Source organism: Malania oleifera, chromosome 9 (genome assembly GCF_029873635.1).
Source record: "Malania oleifera isolate guangnan ecotype guangnan chromosome 9, ASM2987363v1, whole genome shotgun sequence".
In the NCBI taxonomy this organism is placed as follows: Eukaryota; Viridiplantae; Streptophyta; class Magnoliopsida; order Santalales; family Ximeniaceae; genus Malania; species Malania oleifera.
This window is the reverse complement of record NC_080425.1, coordinates 85,008,188-85,030,290: the sequence shown is the minus strand read 5'-3', so window position 1 is coordinate 85,030,290 and position 22,103 is coordinate 85,008,188. Positions and strand designations below refer to the sequence as shown.

Sequence of the window (22,103 nt, the reverse complement as noted above, 5' to 3'; positions counted from 1 at the left end):
ACCTCCATTGCCGCCGCCTTGTTGCCTTGCCAGATCAGCAGACGTTCGTTGCCATCTTGTCATCACCTTTCCAGGTCAACTACCTCACCGGATCTTCATGACCTATCTGATCATACATAAGTAGCTATTTGATTTTTTATTTTATATATAAATATAAAGCTGGCACCATTGTGCATTCTAAAACAACCACACACACACACACACACACACCCAGATATATATTTATATATGTGTGTGTGTGTGTGTGTTATAGGATGCAAAGTGGTGTCAGCTCTTTATATATATATATATATATATATATATATATAATGTCTGTATTGTCCAGTGACTAGGCTACTTCATTTCTTTTTTTCTTAAAATTTTTTAATTAGATTAAAATATTATTTTTATCTCAAAATAATATCTTAAAATTCTTCATTTGTGCATTGATTTTATATTTTAATTGGAACTCCAATTTGAATTTTTTATTATTATTAGACGTAATCTATTAGTGAGAATTCTAAATCAACAGCGGAGAGTTCAAGTCCTTCTTCCTAATCCAATAGTACAAGATACTGAAGATTTATCAAAAAAATCATCTGGTTCAACATCTGCTGCTACAAAGGCTAGTGATTCTAAAAAAAATCATGGACATCAAGGAATATTTTTTTTTTTTTTAATTTGATTTCTATCTCCACTTGTAAAGTATTTTTTTATTTAAAATATCCGACCTGAACCAAACCGTCAGCTTACCGAAGTATTCAGTTCGGTTTCGGTTTAGAAAATCTTCAAACCAATAAGATCGGTTTGTTTTGGTAAAGAGCAGTTCGGTTCCGATACCCGAACTGTGAACAGCCCTACTCTTCACCTTAGTAGTCCTATGCATTATTTTTCCTTGTCTATCTACTCTATTTCTACCTTTTCCCCACATGTTGAAGCACTTAGTAGCCTTGGGTGGAAGCATGCAATGGATGAAAAATGGATGCCTTTGCCACTCAAAGGACAAGGGACTCAATGGAGATTCCTACTTTAAGGAGTTGGTTAGGTGTCGTTGGGTTTACACCATCAAATATCTTCTTGACAACTGAACTAAAGAACTTAAAGCTCAATTAATCACCAAAGGGTACACCAAAACATATGGTATTGATTATTTTAAGACCACCTCTCATGTTGCTCGACTAAATTCTGCTTGAATATTGATTTTGTTGGAAGTTAATTTTGTCGGCCCTTATAACAGTTAAATGTGAAGAATACATTCTTATGGAGATTTGGAGGCAGAGGTATACATGCAGCAACCTCCTAGGTATGTTGCTCACGGGAGGATGGTAAAGTATGTACGTTAGCAATCTCCTCAAGCCTGGTTTTACAAATTTAATGAGGCGGTCTCTCCATTTGGCTTTATATGGTGCTACTCTGATTCAGTCTTCATCTAGGAAAAGGAGATAAATGTTATCATCATCAGTGGCAGTGAACCGAGTGGGGTTGCAGAAGTTAAGCAATAGCTTCAATCCAAATTTCAAATCAAGGTCTTTGGGTACTCTGCGCTACTTTCTTGGAATTGAGATTGTACAATGTAGGACAGGGTCGAATCTATCTTTAATGAAAACATACCTTGGACTTGCTAAGTGAGACTAGCTTGTTGGGAGTTAAACCAATACTTCTATCCTATAGATCCCAACATGAAGTTGTCTAGGGACTGTCAGACCAGACTTTGATGATAAACCTCAATATAGGCAGTTGGTTGGGTAGTTGATCTCTTGCACTGTCACTAAACCTAACATATTTTCTGCAATTGGAATGGTGAGTCAGTTTATGAAAATTCCCAAATAACCACATAAGGATGTTGTTTGCAGGATTTTGCAGCATCTCAAAGGCTATCCTGATAGAAGTTTGACATATAGATGTAATAGAAACTGTGAGATTATGAGATGCAAAGATTGGATTGGTTGTGTTGAAGATCGAAGGTCTACTACTAGATACAACACATTTTGGGGGGGCAATCTCTTACCTGCTGTAGCAAGAAACAAACTATTGTACCAAAATCTAGGGCTGAAGCCAATAGATATGTTTGTGAGCTAGCAACCTAGCAGAGGACAAAGCAAATTGAAGTTGACTCTCATTTTTTCAGGGATGTGGTGTAAAAAAAGGTCACGATGACTCACATTTGTGGGGGTAATCTGTTACCTGTTGTAGCAAGAAACAAACTATTGTAGCAAAATCTAAGGCTGAAGCAAATAGATATGTTTGTGAACTAACAACCTAGCAGAGGACCAAGCACATTGAAGTCAACTCTCATTTTTTAGGGATGTTGTGTTGAAGGTCACAATGACTCCTTTTGTGAACTATTGGATTGGTTAGGCGATGTTTTCATACTACCTTTATTTAAGCTAACCTTGTGCAATGGTTGTAAAAGTCAGGGTTCGGTAATATTTATATACCTCTAGCTTGAGGAGCAGTGTTAGAAAAGAAAATATTATTTTAGTAATGAGGTTGTGTAAGGTGGGGGATGGGGGTAATTTTGTACTTAAAATCTATTTTATTATTATTATTATATAAGGGGGCAGACATGGAGCTGTACATGTGCTCCAAGAAAACTGCAACCTCTATTTTTTTTCTCCTTTCCTATCTTCTTCTCTTCTTTATTTTTTTTCTCTCCTCCATCCATAACTTTACAACAGTGTCTCATGGTAGAAAAAAGAAAATCTTTGAAGGTAGGGGATATGGAGTGGATAAACGAGTAGTAATTTCGGTCAATCTAAGATATCGTACGCCAATTACCTTTAGAGTTATACAGTGAAGGACACGAGTTTTTATATCAGAATCATGTCTGAAGCTACAGATAGCAGAGTTGCCTCTAAAATCAGTTGCTTAACAGTTTCTCCCTTGCCAACCGGGTCCTGATTTACTTCATATAGCCTCCACCAAGGGGGCACGAGGGCACCAGTTACTGATTTCAATAGAGGTGAAGTTGGGAATTGCTATCTGTTGTTTCTGAGAGGAGCATTTTCGGCTTTGGAAGATTTCAATAATTTGTTCGAGCTCTTGTACGGTGTTAAACCAAGGAGAGAAGAGAATGATGAAATGACTGGAAACAAATGAAGATGAGAACTTCAAGGTCTCTTCCTATTCATGACACTCCATCAAAAGGAAGGAAAGAGAAACTCCCCCAGAGCCTGGCAGAGTATATTGAAAGCATCAGCCTTAACTAATGCATGTTCTGCAGGAAGCTTCTTAGCAGTGAATTCTAGCCATAGAAAACCTCAAGGGCAGAGATCAGAGATGGATGAATATATGCTATCTGTGGGAAGGCGCCTTTAGCATAACTTTGAGGGAATAGGATATTTGATCCACACTATATTTGGCATAAAATGGTTACGGCCTGGATCAGTTTTTGATGAGCCAAATATTTGGGGATTGGGAGGCGTACAAAAATTACCAAAAAACTGAAAATCAGGTGGAAAACAGTATAGTTTTTCGGTTGCAGTTTTCCATTTTGGTTTCTGATTTTTAATTAAAATTGGTTATCGGTTTCAGTTTTATAAGGAAACCAAACTGAAAAATTAGAGTATCTATATTGTTTCATGCTTTCATCTTTATTTAATTATAAAATTATTTCTGATTTTTATTAAAATTGGTTCTCGGTTTCAGTTTTATGAGGATACAAAAATGAAAAACTAAAATATCTATATTATTTTATGCTTTCAGTTTTATTTAATTATATAATTACTATACATTAACATTTTTACTATTTTTTTCACTTTTATCTAATTTTATTTTAATTTATAAAATTGATTTTAATTTTTTCCAGTAAGAAATTATGACATCAGTTACGCAAAATGCCTGTGAGGAGTTAAAGTGGGGCGTGGCTGCTGTTACTTTATACACAAGAGAAGGCTCCCGTACTTATGTTTTTTCTAATGTGGGATGAAGTGCACTTACTCAGCTTGGCTTTCTAGCCACTACTGCCTACCTTGTGTTGTCTTCTCCCATTTGTCCCACACCAATTGAAAATGAGAAGGCAAGAGCCTTTTCCTTCCAAAAAAAACCCACCCCCATCCACTAAACCATCACGATTGGGCTGAAGCCTTGCCATGGGTCTATTTGTAGGCTTAACATCACGATTGGGCTGAAGCCTCGCCATGGGTCTATTTGTAGGCTTAACTTTAAAAGGTCCACATCTGAAATGTGGATGGCTCTATGCGGATGCAAAATATATATATATGTTAAAATTAAAATATTTTCAAAAAACCAGCCGATAACTGAACCACTCAAATAACCAGCTGTTTGTTATTTTTCTGAACCAACTATCTCCAGTTCAGTTTCGGTCTAAAGTTTTTGAAAACCAATTAGTTCTTTTTTATCTTTGGTTTTGGCTAAAACTGAACTGCACCGAACAAGATTGCACCCCTATTAGAAACAAATAAACAACGGAACTTCTGAAGTCTCTTCCTATTCATCACTCCATCAAAAGAAATGAAATAGAAATTCACCCAGGGCCTGGAAGAGTATACTGAAAGCAAGGGCCCTGACTAATTTGTGTTCTGCAGGAAGCTTCCTAGCAGTGAATTCTGGCATTAGAAAATTTCAACGGCAAAAGCAGAGATTGATGAATATATGCTATCTGTGTAAAAAGGGTGAGAAATGTGTTAACAGTGCATTGCTCCTTCAGCAGAACTTTGAGGGAATTGGATATCTGATCCACACCAGATATGGCATAAAATGGCTGTGGCCTGGATCAGTTTTTGAAGATCTAAATAGTTGGGGAAGAAAGAGCTCAGGTGGGTAGACATAAGAGTGCCTCATGTCATTTTGTGGACAGTTTGGTAGGACAGCAATCATATACAAAAAAATTGCCCTTTTTTTTAATGGATTGGGACTATGCTCTCTACCTTGAAGTTTTGTTGCATTTTGTAAATACTTTCAAACATGTACTTTTTGCATTTGCTCGAACATGGGTTGCATCCCCTCATATGTTTAAGGCCACATTCAGTAGAAATAAGGAGCTGAAGTTCATGTTTAGTTAAAGAACTGATTGTTTCTGCATGTGGAAATACTCATTGAAGCAAATATTCAACTTGAAGTCCAAGGCACTAAACTGTGAACCTTAATAAAAAAATAAAAAATAAAAATGAATTTTGCAAACTTTTTCACAAGTATCGAATTAAGAACCTACAATTTCAGTAACCAGCAAACACACATGAACTAAGCAACTATGAGATCTTATTATAGGTACTGCCAATATAGTACATTACAAAGAACAAGCCCTTGGACATCCACTACATTGGAGTACCAGCACCATTTAATCATATATAACTTAGTCATTGAAAAATGAAAGTTGATAGAGATATTTTTTCAGTGACGAAAGCATAAACCAAGAAAGACTGTAAATCAAATTGCTTCTCTAAATTTTAATATATTTTTTTTGTTGTTTTTCGGGGTCAGGGGGGTGAGGAAGAAGACTCAACTCAATCAATTTATAGAGCATCAGAACAAAGCAAGTCCTTTTTTCAGTATCATGATAGTACACAATTAAAAGACGAATATTCAAGAAAACTTACAGTTACATTAAGATCTATTGACCCAAACAACTGACTGTGAATGTGGACCATGTTGTTCCAAACATTATCCTGCAAAAGATTCCATTCTTCCACCACCGTGTTATGTTCTTCACTTGCATCTTGCTGAATACAAGGGAAAAAAAAAATTCTTATTCAAACAAGGCAGGAAAGAGAAAAAGGGAAGAAAATGCTATAATTTAATACAAGCGCACATAGAATTTGCAAAGAAAGTAAAAGCACTACCTTTCCGCAAAATTCGTCGTCAGACATAGCTTCCAGCCATTCTGAAAAACTCTCATTTGTGAATGAGTTGCAAAGCCCGGAAATGTCAAATTCAAGGATGTGCTCAATTTTGAACACACGAGGCCTAAACTTGTACTTCTGAGCCTCAAATTCTTCTGTATTTCTGGTTTGAACTTTCATATCCATCCAAAAACTTGCAAATTCATCAAACATCTTATCCAATAACTGATTCAGAAAATATATTTCAATATTAGACAATAACCTCATTCTTCGGAAATCCCTGTTTATTTTCTAATAAATCAATCTTACCATAAATGATGCACTATCAAGAAGCCGTGCATTAGCCACAGAATGTGTAATGCGACCAAGAATATTCTCATGAATAGCAGCCTTTTTTGGCAAGACCACCTGTTTGAGCAATTCATCAATGAATGCATAAAAATTAAGCATGCTGAGCACAAAACTGTATTCAAGGAATTACATACCATTTTATTAACATTGTCATCTCTTGTAATAGAAACCAACTTTTCCATAAAACTCAAATCCACTGCCCAAATGTTTGTAGGAAAATGAATATTGCAATAAGGCTGGCTGCTGTTGACCTCAGCATAAATGGATTTCGATGCACAGCCTCTTGGGAATCTCATGAATGAATAGATTGTTTCCTGTCATCCAGTTCTCTTGAGTTAAAGCATCAATAGCTTCATACATCAAAGTTAGAAAGAAGCAGAATATGTACAATACCAGAAAACGATCCATATTGTCTTGCTCGACTCTGGTTAGAAATTTCTTTTGCAAGGCACTTGACAGAGTCAGAGATAGACCTAATTTTATTTCATAAACTGCAACCTGAATTGGTTGAACTATGTCAATATATGCTGTGTACTCATCTGATAATCGTTGAATAAAACAAGTTGCAGTCTCCTGAAAAACCGAGGATAATGAATAGTTAACCGTGCCCAAATATAATCATACAACCAACAATAACAATTTAATCATAAGACACTAGTCATACCTGCCAGTTGCATATTTGGTCCGTCAGCTGTTGTATATCCATGCCTGCTATATTTTTCATCATTTCTATAGGAGAAGTGACCACTTTAAGGAACTCTTCACATTCACATTTCAACTTCTTAAATTTCCCAGGATCAGAGCGGAAAACAATCTGAATGCAAGGGCAAACTTAATTAGCCAAACAACATAGTCTAAAAGGTTTTTTTTTTTTTCCTTTTTTGGATAACCCGGGGACTCCAGCCACCATCGCGCCACTTTGGACACTATGGTGCAACACCGAACCCCGGGAGGGGGGGGGATGAAAGCCGTCCGCCCATTGACGCACCCCTGGTAATTTACCAGGGTAAACTCTCAAGGGTGAATCGAACCCATGACCTTCGGGTTCTACAAAGTTAATTCACAATTCAAATAAAAATAATCATAAAATCAATAAATAAGGATTTGAAAAAATTAAAAATAAAAAATAAAAGTAAAAAACAGTCATCGGATAAATTTACACTAGAGACTATAGCACTAACCCCTGGTAATTCACCGGGGTAAATTCTCAAGGGTGAATCGACCCCATGATCTTAGGGTTCTACAAAGTTAATTCACAATTCAAATAAAAATAATCATAAAATCAATAAATAAGGATTTGAAAAAAAAAGTCATCGTATAAGTGTACACTTAGAGACTATTGCACTATAAATGGATGTAATCTTTTCTTTAAAAAGAAAAAACCAAAAAGGAGAAAAAGTGGCATCAAATACCACATTTCTTTTAGAATGCAGGAAAAGTTAATCAAGTTAACAGTACAATGGTATGCATTTTAATTGATCTAAATTCCACCATAAGAAGGCAAATTTCAACCATAAACATCATTGCAATTTTGCAACAAAGTAGACAACAGGATTCAAATTAAGATTTGTTCAGAAAATGAGGATTCTGGAATGTTCGAAAATTTTATAAACCAAAACCAGAACCCTTTTAGAAGAAGGCTTTCATAGAATAGTGTAGTACTAGACTCAACACAGCAGCAAGCCTGCAAACAAGTGAAAATTATAAAAATACAAGAAGAGGTTAACAATGTTTTTCCATGAAGATTTGAAAAAGAAAATATCTAAAACTCAGAAAGGGTAAGCATACTTACTTTCAACCTTTTATGTTCTGCATATATAAGATTGTTATGTTTAATTTTCAACATAACAGGTAGAACTTTTTTATCTCTTCTAAAAACATTAAAAAAAATCCAACATCAAGACTTGCACATTTTCCTTTAAGATTTCGATGACATTTTCTTTTTAGGCATCGCAACAGTTCTTCTGAGTCTTGCAGAACTCCTTTGCACAACCATGTCCAAAATTTTCAAAAATAATAATAATAAAATAAACAAAAAAAAAAAAGGATAGGTGAAAATTGGCAATCACTTCCAGTAAAATTACAATTAATTCATTAAATTTAAATCTGGCAAATTATGTGGTGGTTGCTTTTCTTCTAGGGCTCCAAAGCAATTATGCAAGTTACTCCCCACACACTTGAAAATTACTAGAGAAGAAACAATTACTAATGGCCAAAATGAGATAATGACAATTAAAGATTTCCATACCTTCCTTTGCAGCCTTCTGCGTTCACCTTTGAGATTTTCTAAAGATTCTAGCTTTTGTTTATCAGCTTCTCTTGTTGAAAACCAACCTGCTAAATAGTCACATTCTTGTCGTACCTGAAAAGAAGAAATTTCACTTATAACAATAAAAATTCTGCTTTTTAATTAATGACAAGGACAAGGCCATAAACAAGATATCAGCAATGGATGTTTAGGCAGCAGAAACCCTTGAAAAAAGTCCAACACACTGGTGTACATCATGATTTTGTGTGAATACTTAATTTCAAACAGAAAAATTCAAGAATACCTTAATTTCAAGTTCAAGAAAAGAGATTTTTTCTAGTAAGTGTGAATGCTTGTATGAGTACTTCATGACCGGATCAAAATCTTTGCAGCTGAGCAGAAGTTGTAAACGTAGTCCTCCAATCCGCAACCATGCACAACCAAGGTCATCAAGGGAATCTACACGAAAAGGCGATAAAATAAATTCAATATATCAGGAAAACTGCAATCTGTCAACTTGGTGCTAGTCCTGAACAAAATAAGTTTTATTCTCCCATTAATCTTTAACCTTGAGACGGGGAAAAAAAAAAAAAAAATAGAACTACCAGTATAAGTGCATTGAATGTAGAGTTCTCCAAGCAATGGCTTGATGAGTTGATCTATCAAGGAAGTCAATTTGTGGTGCTTTGATGTTGCAATAAGTGAGCAAACAGTCTGGATGTCATCTTGCTGTGAACAAGGAAGCAACAATGAATTGCTGAAGAATGATTAAGAAAAATTAGTGTTCCACTATCATGATTCAGAAGTAGAATCCAAAAATGGACCACTAAATCAAAATAGATAATGCTGACAACCACGAAGACGATGATTACAGCAGTAGCACTAGTCCTAATATCAATATTATAATCAGTATACGTCTACATATTATGATCTTGAATGACAGCTAAAGGATGGTACACGGAGCATTCCTTTTAATGAAATAAAATTGTGAATGACACATGTTCTAAACTTGTATGTATGTGTATATATATATATATATATATATATAGGAGAAAATGCATAATGTCGTTGAAGTATTTAAAAGAGGATGTTGTGATGTTTCCAAATCTAAAACAGATTTTTTTTGGTGAAGTAGATTAATGATGACCAAAAAATAATAATAATAATAGTGAACTTTTTCCCTAATAATAATAAGAATGTATGGCATGTGAAAAATATTGAACTAAAATATAAGGTTGTTAGATCTATGCTCCAGAACAAAAATACACCATTTTTGGAGAATTCATGCCAATTTGGGGATTTCAAGGCTATCATTTTTTCATGTTAACAACCGAAAAATCTTATGTTTTAAAATCATTTCCAAAACAATAAATAAATAAATATGCCTACCTTTGTCAAATCAGACTGCAAGGAAGAAAGAATGGACTTGATAGCAAAATATTTATCATCATCGAACGATTTTCGGTGTGCATATATAATCTGCAGCAAAAGATAACCATGAACATAAAAATAGTTGATTGCACATGGCATGTTGAAGAAATCTATGATCTATAACCAGAAAACGATAGATACCTGTTTGAAAAGAGAACGAGCAGCAGATAAAAGAAATCTAGGAATATAGGCCCTGGGTTTATAACATTGCCACAAATTGCGAGAAGCAACTCTAAGTTTCAAACAGTGCACAGGAAAATCCTTGACAGCAAATGTACTTTGCCTGAAAATGATGCAGAACAGAAATGAGCAAAGGAAACAATCCATGTTAATTCCAAGTCAAGGAGTAGTGAGAAAGTGCACAGAAATATTTTCATTTCTGAAAAATTCTACTTTATTAGTGTCTTAACTGTTAAGGCTTGATGGAAATTGCTGGACAATACATAAGCTTAGACTTTTAGTTAAAGTGGTTCCTCAATATAATATTAAAACCATGGTTGCCTCTGGACCTAGTTCAATTCCTGCATATTTGTTTTTCTTAACGAAATCAACTCCTACATTTATTGTATTCTTTCCCCATAATGGATTTTATTTCCTTATTTGTTTACCAGTATACGTGCAATTGGACTGCACAAGCCAGTTGATAAACATGGTCAGTTGGTCCACGGCCATTAACTTAAGCTTTTAGGAAGAGCAACTCCTTAGAATTAATACATGATAGAAAGTAAACAATAGACTAGGGCAAGAAAAATATCAACGATGTGTTCATAAGGAACACCCTAAATGATCTAGCCACTAATCTTAAGGATTCCAATGGCATCAATGTCATGATGAATACAATGCCATTTTCTGAAATGGGAAGACTCATAAACCACAACCAAGAAGCCTAATTCACACACTTCACATTCTGTATTTGAGTACAAGATAGTTCCTAGTATTGAAGCCAATGATAGACAACGAACAAGAATGGTTTTCAAGTTCCTTGCAGTTAAGCACCAGATCTTAATTGACACTTCGATCATTTTGTCATTGTAACATACATACAATATGCAAAATGGGAAACATAACAGGAAAGCAGGGGCCAAAACAAAGATCAAAAGAAGTGATATTACACTTAAAAATACAGAGTCTTACATAATATGGACAACTGCTGCAATTTTCACGGGCTGAAAAAGCATACACGGTTGTGGAATATCACAATCATCAACCATTGAGAATGACTGCATGAAAAGTAAAGACAACAATGAAATGGGGGTGTCCTCAAGTAGAAGCATATATAATAATAATATTGCAAATAACTACATTGCAAATATGTATACCTCGACACAAATAGGATGGTTTGTCCACAATGATGAATGCCACCTGAACCACATCTCAAGAACAAAACTAGCAATTTTTGTGCCCGCTGTATACACAAGGAGTAGGTAAGATGGATGACCAGTAATGAATCCAGAACAAAATTAAGAAAAGAGTGAACTGACCTGCATCCACTGACATCCAAGCATCTAGCATCCACAAAATTTTTTGATGAGGCAGAAGATTTATGGGAGATCTAGATGAATAGTGCAATGAAAAATTCAACGCAAATTTCAGAAGCTCGGCCACACCAAACAAAGCCTGCATTAGAAGCAAAAACAGAAGAGTCAATAAATAACTTACGATGAAATTGAAAGGGCAAGGTACAGAGAGATGGAAAGACAAACTTCTATGCATATGTGAAGAAAAAAAAAAAGTGAACTTCAAATTAAATTACTTTTAAGGCAGAGAAGTACATTATAATGATCTAATAAGTAAAAAAAATAGTTATTCCTAGTCCAGAAAAGGAAAAAATCTGCATTAGAATTGCAAGGAAAAATCATACCATAGTATGAAGACTGGAGACGCTACCAGAGATGAAGAAAATTTGAGAAATGACTCTAAAATCTCAGTCTCCATTAATTATTCAAAATATATATACACTTTACCAGAAATTTTTTCATTAAGAATGCTCAAGCAAATCTCAATTAGAGTGTTGAATACCACTCAGTCCTAACAGTTTTATGTTGTTAGCAAAATGGGAGCACATGCAGCCAAATGAGTGGTAAACAAACAAAAAAATAAAACAAAATAGAAAGAAAAATAAAAAAAGGCAACAAAAAACAAAAATAAAGGAAACAAATTTCCGATGGAGGACATCTACCAAACGAAGCACCAGTAACATGCTAAATTAGCACTTGGCACTTAAATCCTACAGTATGAATACCAGGCCAACAAAGAGAAAATTGTAAATGACAGCAATAAAAGGCCCCAAATATATTACGCTAAACAAGTGCAAATACTAAAAAAACAACATCAAAGTGTCAAACATGAGAATTTCCCAAAAACAGGTTTACAGAAGCATATCAGATTTTAATCATTTGCCAAATGAATATAGACTACCAGATGCTTAGCCCCCCTATCCAGACTTGTGTAGTGCCTTAATAGGATGGATTGAATTTGTTGTGTCAATATGTAATATTTTAAGAATGTACTTCCAGTGACTTGCTAGGCATTTCAACATTCCCTCGTGCCTACCTTGTTAACAGAGAAAGCTCATTCAGAGGAAAATGGGGATCGAGGGAATAGTCATCCTAACATTTTACTTGTAAATAACTCAAGCTTACTTGGAAAGGTCATAAAGCAAATAAAAATACTGGGTGGAATGAGGATGAAGGACACAATAGTTTGAAGTCAATGATCTCGTGCTTGTCATAGTAATGCCAGCAGGCCTCATCCTCTGCGACATGGACAAGAAAGTATCAAAGGCCAGTTTCAACCAGGTGGAAGTGGAATGAGCAGCATACACAGTTAAACCTCCAGAGCGAATGAAAGTACAGCCCATCTTCAATCAAAACAACTGAAATTGTATCAAGCAAATGAAAAGGATCTAAGCCAACCAAGAACTCCAACGCCACTCACAGCCAAGAAAATTCCCATAGAAAAGGAAGATTAAGAGACCACAGCAGGCACAGTTGTCAGCAGCAAGTGTCAACAACAAGACTATCTATTCAGAAGGACAGATTGGGATATGAGGATATTAATAGGGAGAAGACTAAAGACCTACAACAATTTGCACAAAAGATCATACATTTCTCTACTTCCTAGTTGTCAAGGACATCAACATACAGAGTGGCAGCGAATGTACAAGGTAGCATTTTACCTGTTTGAATTGGGGCATTACATAAATATATAACTACTCATACATTTTGACGAAGTATACTTGTTTCAGTCATGTAATTAACCAAAATGCTGTTTATGGGGGAGATATTCGAACAGAGAGCTAGTCGCTACTATGGGTGAGTACAGTCTGCTCACGAGTTGCCCTCATTGTGTGTAAACTCTTCCAACCTTGACGCTTATGATTATTATTTCTAGTAAACGCTACGGATGGCCAGTTAAAGATGAAAAAACTGGACAACTAAGACCAAGGTTAAAACCTCTGGTGCTGAATCTATTGTTAGAAAAACTAAAGTTACATATTGTTCCCTACTGCAAAAGCATTGCTGATAAATATTATACTTCCAGTTAACGTAAAAAAGCTGTATTCATCAGTCATTGCCCAACAAGTATATATTATTGCAATAGCAGATTATTTAGCCAATCTTACTTGTTGTAAACCCTGGGCATCAACCAAAACAGCCGCTGCTAACTCATTAAGCAATTCCAAATCCAGTAAAAGACTTGTGTTATCAATTATAGGAATGGTCTCCAGCCAACTAGCAAAGCCTGATTTTCTGCACAATAATACTGGGTAGAAAGAACAACAAGCAGCTGAATCTGCCACAGGAAATGCATGCTCATTGGATATCATGTTTGCCTCCAATTTCTGTTTTTCATGTTCGAATCTTTCCAAAAGCATCTAAAGGAAATGAATTTGAACCTGTTAGTTGTCACATAAAATTCAGGCAAATAATAATACAATCTCCGGGTCAATGGCACAAACCTGATGCATCTCATCCAACTGCTGAAAAACCTGGGCATCATTTTCTTCACATTCTCCCATAATAAGAAACGACATGCACACACCTACACAGATATTATTTACAAGAAAAATAAAAGTTTCAATGAAGAATAAAATTATGAGTGTTTGAGGGGAGGGGAAACTGAGGAAAGACCGATTCCACCCAATGCAAAGCCATCAAACATCCAAGGGGGAAAACACATGCAGAATGCATTTTACCATAAAATGCTTATGCAAACTGTGAATTGGAAAATCTTCTCCCCAGAATACTAACTCTAGCCGTTCTAAAGTTCCAAGTGAATATAATTCATATAACTAATATATTTGTTATAAGCAAAAACTACAGTGCATGCAATATAATTTTATTATGATTCATTATTAACCAAAATTAGTAAAGAAAATATGTTTTTATGTTAGAAACACCTTAAAATCTTCTATTTTAAGTTTTAAATAAACACTACACACACAGATACACATATGCTATTAAATTTTAAAAAATAAAAAATAAATTATAGTCAAGTATATCCTGCCATTCCTCACAATCCCATTCACATTCATAAACCGCACTGTCCTACACCCTAAGTAATGATCACTTTGAAGTATAAGCCATTTGGGTTCATACATTTAAACATAAATAGAAACACAAACTACCACTTCCACAATAATAGCAGCTACTGCGACTGGTCTTTTATGTCACATGTTTGAGTTAGTTAAATGCATCCTTTCCTTTTATGTCACGCATATTTCTTCTTTATATAACTATTGCTTATAATTTACTCTATACTACTAAGATAATATCCATAATAATCAAAAATTATTTGCAACGAATCACATTTCCTTGTGCATGCTTATAGAAGAGGGGGGGGGGAAGCAATAGTAATTAGTAATTAGTAAAATCAACATCTTAGGCCCCAAGCAACAGAGTTAATTGCAAGGCATTAAATATTGAGTTCAACAAGAATCAAACAAGACTCAAAATACAATAATTTAAATGAATATTTAAGAAAACAAGAAAAATATTAAGTATAAAGGAATAATTCAAATCAAATTTTATGCCAAAAAAAGATAATAATTTACCACAGCCAAAATATCCCGCACATTACATGTATGTAGTGCATATGGGATGAAAGTGTGTGCCAACGTCAGTTTATAAAGAAAATCGACCAACCATACCATTTGTACATTAATTTAACTATATAAAAAACACAAAATAGCATTTAAATGCAAGCAATACATTTAGGCAATAGTAGAAGTTCTAATAGCACTAGAACTCAAATTGAATAAAAGAATAATATCAAGGAAACTTGTTCAATATTATGTGCCCCATACATGTACCCCGCTTGCATTGACGGGTCAAAATCAAAAATTCCAATAAAACTATAAACCTTAGATACTTGAATAACAATTAAATGAAGAAAACACTGTATGCTAATCAGTTACATTTCAGAGCAGCAATCAAAACAAGAAACAACCATTGAATGTAGTCTCCATGCCCAAAAAACCATCAAATGCAGCAAATACATCTAGCCTAATCATTAGATTTTGTAGCAGCTAGCAAAACAAAAACAATCATTTGGAATGTAATCACCCATGCTCCAAATCATCGAAGTCACTAACTCTATCAAACATGTAATTTCTTTCTTACATGATCCAAAAAATAATAATAAGTAAAAAAAGATGATTTGTGGTCACTAGCACATTCAGATTAATATACGCCAATGATGTCAAGGAAGTATCCCATTATTGGTCAAATAAATGCAACAGGATGAGAAAAATCTACCTTGCATTGCAAGGAAACGAAGTTCAGGATTGGAAGATGCAACAACCTTAATGATAGAATTATTCGCTGTTACAAAATATTGCAATCTATAGGTCAGTTCAAAAATTTATCTTCACAGCAGCAACAAAAAATGAATTTAAAGACCTACCTGGCTCCCAGTATTTCGCCTTTGTTGGCCAAATCAATTCACAAAGGCTGAAAAGCTGATGCTGTTTATAATATGCATCAGATGAAGATGGCAAGAAAGGATGACCACCGTGGCTCCATAGCATGGACTTTTGTAAATTAAGGCCCCAAGGCAAAACTTTATTCAGATTCTTGCCCTCCAACTATGCCAAACACAGTTCAAATCAATTTAGCTTTAAAGAAATTACATCAAAAAGAGGGGAAGCCTCGAGTCGAATTATACTTACCAAGAAGGTCTCAACCACTTCTGGGCAAAATTCCTGCAATCTTGCAGCATTTTTCATTAAAGAATGCCAAGAAATTGGCAAATACTCAAACTGGTCAGCTGAAACACTATTCCAAAATAGTATGTGATCTTGTAAAAGCTCATTGTAGAATTGAACAAGCACATCAAAAGAAGGAGAGTCGACAAGAATATTAAGAATTTCCTCTTCAAGCATATGTAGAGATCTAAAAACAAATGTGAAACACCGAGTTTTGTCACTATAGTTGTGCCTGCTCTCAGCATTCCACTGTTGAAGAGTAAGCCTCAATAAGCCTACGCATTTAATAGCATTAGACAGAAGCTTACTGGATAATAGTGATATTTCATTCAAAGCATCTAAATTAACTAAATCAAATGAAAGTATTGGTATTGGATGAGAATCTAAATCAATGTTGTGACGGGACAAAAGCTCATGGCGACAGCGGTTAATGCATTTCCAAATAGGATGTTCCATCTCTTGGTCCAATAGAGACAAAAACGAACTGAAAAACTGGCAAAATGGCTGTAATTGGGAACCCAGCCAGCTAAACCAAAGCAAATACAGTTTAAGATCACCTTCAGTGGCCTGTTCAATAGTCCAATTCGCAGCAAACAAAAGCATCTTATTAGCCAACACTGGGTTAAATTCAGCTGGCGTGCTATAATTAAAAGTCATCTCCTTGGAAGCATTAGGAAACATGAGAAGGCATAATGTCTTCATATCCACCAAGTAAGTCTTTGTGCAACAATTTCCAAATAAAGCTTGATCAAATGGGAACAAATTGCAGGCGTTACTGAATTCATATGACGCACACTGAGCACCCAAGAACTCCAGATACATGCAGTTTTGTCTGACAGAAATTTCTTTTGAGTTCCATACAAAGTCATTAATTCTTAAGGGCATTGGCCATCCTCCCGGAAAACACAGAGAACCTAATGACCAACCAAATTTAGAAAAATGAGCCCTTGATAAGTAAGAAATTTTTGCATGAGCAATGATTTCCCATCCTTCGGCCTCACCCAAGGAAGAAATATACGTACTCTCCCAACTTGTTTCAAGACTCCAAAAAGGTTGATTTCCATTAACAAGAAGTTTTTGGAATAAATGAACCCAGCGAGCCAGCTCCAGATACGTAATGCGCACATTGAGGCGTAAACCTTCATCCCTAGCATAGATATGTGCTTTGGCCATTATATCAACCAACTTACCAATGGGAATACCAGATAGAACAAGAAATCTCTTTACATCCTCTTGTTCAGCCTCTTCATAACTGTCACCACTTCCCCGGACAGGCAACCAATAAGGTGGCATCATGAATATTTCAACTCCTCTATTTCGCATTGCCCGGGAAACTTCACCATAGCTTGGATTAACTGTCAGGAACATTCGAAAATTGGGATGAGGTTGGAGAACAACAGGTTCACCATCAACTATCCCACACTCATTAACTGTTATTGATCCTTGTGGCTCCACCAATGAGTTGATTCTATCAAGAACCTGCAGTTAAAGATTTCAAAAAAAATGATAACAAATTTGAGAAATATGCTAAAACAAAAATAAAGTGTATGTAATACATGTAAGGCATCTAGAAAATTAAATGGAAACAGGAAGTAACACCAACAGACCGTCGGATTACAAAGATTAGCATTCTCTAGAACAATCCATTCCCCATTTTCTATAGCCTTTATCAATAACCCTGCTACCCACTCAAACTTTGTTGAAAGAGACCTGCTCTGGAAATTTTTCTGCAACTTTAAAACCATCTTCAGGGTTCTATTGAGTTCATTGCACGACCATGACACAGGTAAAATATATTTCTGGAGATCCGATTGTAGCCGTTCAATGATCTCAACTAGCAAAGTAAGAGAATTAAAGGCAGTCTTCCGATATTCCACATATGCAGAAGCAGAACTCAATGAGTGAACACTATCCACACTTGACAAAAAAACAAGCCATCTGCCAATTAATTCATCTCTCTCGCATACAAATGCATTTGTTGAAGATTCCAGTTGCAAACTGCAGAACTCATTCATGTAACGCTCAGCTTGAGCAATAACAAAGCGAAAATTGCGGACGGCATTAAACTGCTCAAAACAACCAAGTATTTCAGATATGTCCGTTGCTGATGAAAGGTTAAGCTCATTTAGTACATTGCCAGTAAGCTGAGCTAACAGCCTTATCAATGAAGTCTTTCCAGATGCAGATGGACCAATCAAGATACACAACCACTGAAGCTGTACACATCGTGCAGCAGCTTCCAAGCTGAAACGAATTCCTGGCAAAATTTTAAGCTGACTACCAGCATTTTTATATGACCGATTGTTAGTCCTTTTTATAGCAGTTCTCCCCACAATTAAATAATGAGGATTAAGCTGCACACGGGGGTATGGATTTATAGATGGTTTCACCCCAAAAATCTCCTCATAAAGCCGAAGGACTTCACGGCGATCAACATCCGTACGCATTCGTTGAAGATAGATAATGTTGAGGAAGCAACTAACTTCTAATTCTTCAGGTGCACCTACACATAAGCTCATTAAATTTTAGAAAACCGTGCTTTCTTCTACCTCTTACCTTTACATGTTTGCAAAAAAAGGGAGAAGAAATATACCTTCTATAAGCTGGCATGACCGAATCACATCACGCAGGTTAAACTCCCAAGGAGAACCATCCTGAGCAAACTTGTGATACAGCATGGTTTCCTCATACAATCGTTTATTAAAGACAATCAGCTTTGAAAGAACAGGCCTAGGGATCAATGGATAGATTGAACTACAAATGAAATGATAGTCATCCTCAACCAACTCATCCACATAAACCTGCAAGAATGAGGAAAAAATATTACAGGACATTTGTAGCATAATTGTCATATCTAGACTCAGATGCCATATAAATCACCTGCCAAAACAACAAAATAAGAGACATACCTTAGTGAAACGGTTTAAAAAAGATTTTGGAAGACCTTTCCTGCCACCACCCTGACAAGAAGGATTCTGACATGCAAAAACTCTGAAGGATGAAGGGCACTTAAATGAATGATTCAGCTCCGGAACAAAAACCTCAGCACGATGATCAAGAATAGCATTCAAACCCTAAGTAGATAAAATTTTGTCAGATGTCAATTTTTTTCCAAAATAAACAATGCAAAGAAGTCTATAGAATAAACAAATTCAGGTAAAAGCCAACAAGGTTCAGCACAATGCCTCTAAAACGGACTGTGGAGCAAGATTAAGTTCATCAAGTAAGATCCAAAATCCTTTCTTTAGAGCCTGTTAAAAAGCAACTAGATAAGCCAAATAAACATCTAAAAAAACAAAAACAAAAAAAAATATCCATCCAAGATAACACATACCTGCAGTAAAATTCCATCAGACCAAGAAAACTTCAATCCCTCTTCACTTTCAATAGGTAAGTCGGAACCCAATAAATCCATTATGTCGGTCTGCACCCAATCACACAAGTGAAAACTATTAGTACTCGAAAGCCGTTATTAACTTGCACGACGCAGGGCAGAACAGGCGTGTAAACACACACACACACACACATAAACTTTAAAAAAAAAAAAAAAAAGGAACAAGAAAAGACTTAACAAAGAAGAAGGTTGAAACTATTAGGAATGCAAAAAAATAGGAGTATGACAGCCATGAACCTGCTCAGACAAGTTGATCCGGACAACTCTATGTCCAGAAAATTTTCCCAGAGCAACAATTAAACTTGTTTTCCCCACACCTGGACTACCTTCCAACAAAACTAGAAAGCACAAACACAAAGTAGAACGTTAGGGACCATAAATTCCAAAACTCAAGACAGATAATTCAAAAAAGAATTAAATTGGGAAGAAAACAACAATGGTTAAAGAGCCTACCATAGCTAGGTTAAGAGAACAACAAAAGGCTCTAAAGAAGACATACCAGGCTTCACAAGCTGCATAGCCCGCAGCACCCGAGAGGCATTTCTACGGGTGGTTGGTGCCATAAATTCAAATCCCTCACCTTCACAGCTATCATTACCTAGAGATAAAAGCAGGACCAAAATGTAGATCAATAGAATACATGGCTCAAAAATGTAAAGCACTGAGAGATAGCAATATACATCCAAATCCATCTCAGCACATTTTAAGTATAAAAACTTTAAAAGCACAGTTACTAAAGTCAACCCAGCTTTGGGGTTCATTTTAGGCAAGAAATGCATTTTATCCAGAAACTCTAGTTAGGTGACAAGGTTTTGAACAAACCAAAGTATGCTCTAAACCTCTTAACTTTCTATTTAATACCTCACTGATATTATCACACTACATGAGTATATCAAAGTGTTGTGCCCATTTTTTCACAACATATTTTTTGCAAGTGTTTAATATAAAATCTTTACCCATATTTTCAAGAATCATTACACTTTTGGGTTTTGATTTTATAAGTCAATATTTACTAGTGCATCTTGAATATTTGAATTGATTGGGAAAAACTTGCTAAACCTTAGAACCTCATTGCTGATTAATTTTGTTGTTAACACTTGTGTTGGTTTTGCAATTTTTTTTTAACAGACTAGAATTCTACAAGTGATCCAATGGCCAAGTCCCTTGACCTGGTTGATAGACTAGGTTAATATCTGGTCCAGGTTTTGATAACCCTGATCAAGGTTCCAAAACAGAAACAAACAAGAAGATAGCATAACTTCATAGGGGAAAAAAAAATCTGCAATACCAAGAATGCGTGCAGAAATTAACACAATCCATTCATTATTACCTTTTTCAATATAGAACGGATTGATTCCAAACAATGTGTCATCTTCTAAATTACCAGCAGATGATTTAGCAGCTGCCACTCCAAGGTCACCCCAACCATAACTCTCCATTTCGGAAAGCTCATTGACCAAACTATTATCTCTCACCTGCTACAATTAAAAAAGGAAAAAAGAAAAAGTGGCATCTATTAGTTCCACTAAGAAACCACAATGACAACAAAAGTTGAAAGAAAACATTCGACATTGGAGCTGCACTCACATTCAAATAATCTAACAGCATACAGGGTACAAGGGAGATAAAATATATCTTTAAAAATAAAAATAAAAAAAATGCAGGAAGAAGCATCTCTCAGACACTATCCACATGTCCATGACAAGGCTGTAAAACTTAATTTTAAAGTTTGCTATTTATGGTAAAAATTTTATAAAAAATATGGCTAGGGAAATTTCCTAGAACTCTAGTTGTCCTCTATCAAAAGCATTTGGATGCACAGAAGATCAAATTACTGAATATTCACATAATTACAAAGGGAAACCTAATGAAACAATGAACAAAGCAATCCAATCTTGCTGTATAGTGGCTAAAGGGACATCTAAAAGAGCCATTTGCGGCACACCAAAACTAGGCAAGAAAAATACCTTTCAAACATTCCAGCTTTCCATTACAACCAGATATACCAAATGATCAAAAACATCATATACCACCAAAGATATTTCCTCTCCTTTTCCATCTCAAATCCCTTAAAATGAAGAGGGTATTCAAAGAAACTGGACAAATCCAAAGCTTCCCATAAACATCAAATGGATCATTCCACATCTTACATAAAAGGGTTAATTTTAAAAATCTAAACAACTATCATCAATCCATTGTGTCAAGATTCAACAAAAAATGAAAATTCATAAACTCCGAACTCCACTAGTTGAAAGGAAAAGAAATCATAGATCAAAGCATCATGGAGGCTAGAACATGAAAAGAGGGGAGAAAACTCCAATCAAAAGAGCTACTACAACTCAGTGATCCTACCAAAACCTTATCCTTTACCCGTTACCATCCACAGTGCTATAAACCATACTGAATCTAAAACATTGCTCAAATTCTCTATTTTACAAGCCACCGTCAGAAATCCAGGTTATGGTTTCTCATCCTATGCTACTTCATTAGAAGGGTAGATATGCAAATGCATAGAAATTAGACCACATAAAGACTAAGGTGTTAAAAAGTGTGGGATTTAATGCATACTTGTTAGCGATACCAGAGAACCATCACTTGAGCGCTATATTCAGCATGCCCCCTTTTTTCTATAATAATTTTTTCATTAATGCAAGAAAAAGAAAGAAAAAAAATTACAAGAAAAAGAGCACA

At 35.4% G+C, this 22,103-nt stretch overlaps 1 protein-coding gene across 4 annotated transcripts in view; it reads right to left on the bottom strand.

The window, feature by feature from the left end:
* Window positions 1-22,103, bottom strand: part of LOC131164562 (midasin) — a 99,692-nt gene that overhangs the window by 17,252 nt on the left and 60,337 nt on the right. For 3 of the 4 annotated variants that reach the window (XM_058121841.1, XM_058121843.1, XM_058121845.1), the window contains 27 exons: window positions 20,743-20,890; window positions 19,912-20,010; window positions 19,650-19,750; window positions 19,353-19,442; window positions 19,204-19,269; window positions 18,928-19,092; window positions 18,612-18,819; window positions 17,626-18,521; window positions 15,983-17,497; window positions 15,718-15,898; window positions 15,570-15,635; window positions 13,772-13,854; window positions 13,436-13,687; window positions 11,292-11,427; window positions 11,130-11,215; window positions 10,945-11,030; window positions 9,952-10,093; window positions 9,769-9,858; window positions 8,985-9,108; window positions 8,684-8,838; window positions 8,380-8,493; window positions 6,796-6,945; window positions 6,525-6,704; window positions 6,266-6,445; window positions 6,090-6,188; window positions 5,781-6,005; window positions 5,538-5,660 (listed from right to left, as the gene is read on the bottom strand). In XM_058121841.1, coding sequence (XP_057977824.1) covers window positions 5,538-5,660; window positions 5,781-6,005; window positions 6,090-6,188; window positions 6,266-6,445; window positions 6,525-6,704; window positions 6,796-6,945; window positions 8,380-8,493; window positions 8,684-8,838; window positions 8,985-9,108; window positions 9,769-9,858; window positions 9,952-10,093; window positions 10,945-11,030; window positions 11,130-11,215; window positions 11,292-11,427; window positions 13,436-13,687; window positions 13,772-13,854; window positions 15,570-15,635; window positions 15,718-15,898; window positions 15,983-17,497; window positions 17,626-18,521; window positions 18,612-18,819; window positions 18,928-19,092; window positions 19,204-19,269; window positions 19,353-19,442; window positions 19,650-19,750; window positions 19,912-20,010; window positions 20,743-20,890 — 5,760 coding nt within the window. The remainder of the gene's footprint in view (window positions 1-5,537; window positions 5,661-5,780; window positions 6,006-6,089; window positions 6,189-6,265; window positions 6,446-6,524; window positions 6,705-6,795; window positions 6,946-8,379; window positions 8,494-8,683; window positions 8,839-8,984; window positions 9,109-9,768; window positions 9,859-9,951; window positions 10,094-10,944; window positions 11,031-11,129; window positions 11,216-11,291; window positions 11,428-13,435; window positions 13,688-13,771; window positions 13,855-15,569; window positions 15,636-15,717; window positions 15,899-15,982; window positions 17,498-17,625; window positions 18,522-18,611; window positions 18,820-18,927; window positions 19,093-19,203; window positions 19,270-19,352; window positions 19,443-19,649; window positions 19,751-19,911; window positions 20,011-20,742; window positions 20,891-22,103) is intronic. The other variant, XM_058121842.1, reaches the window with a different exon arrangement.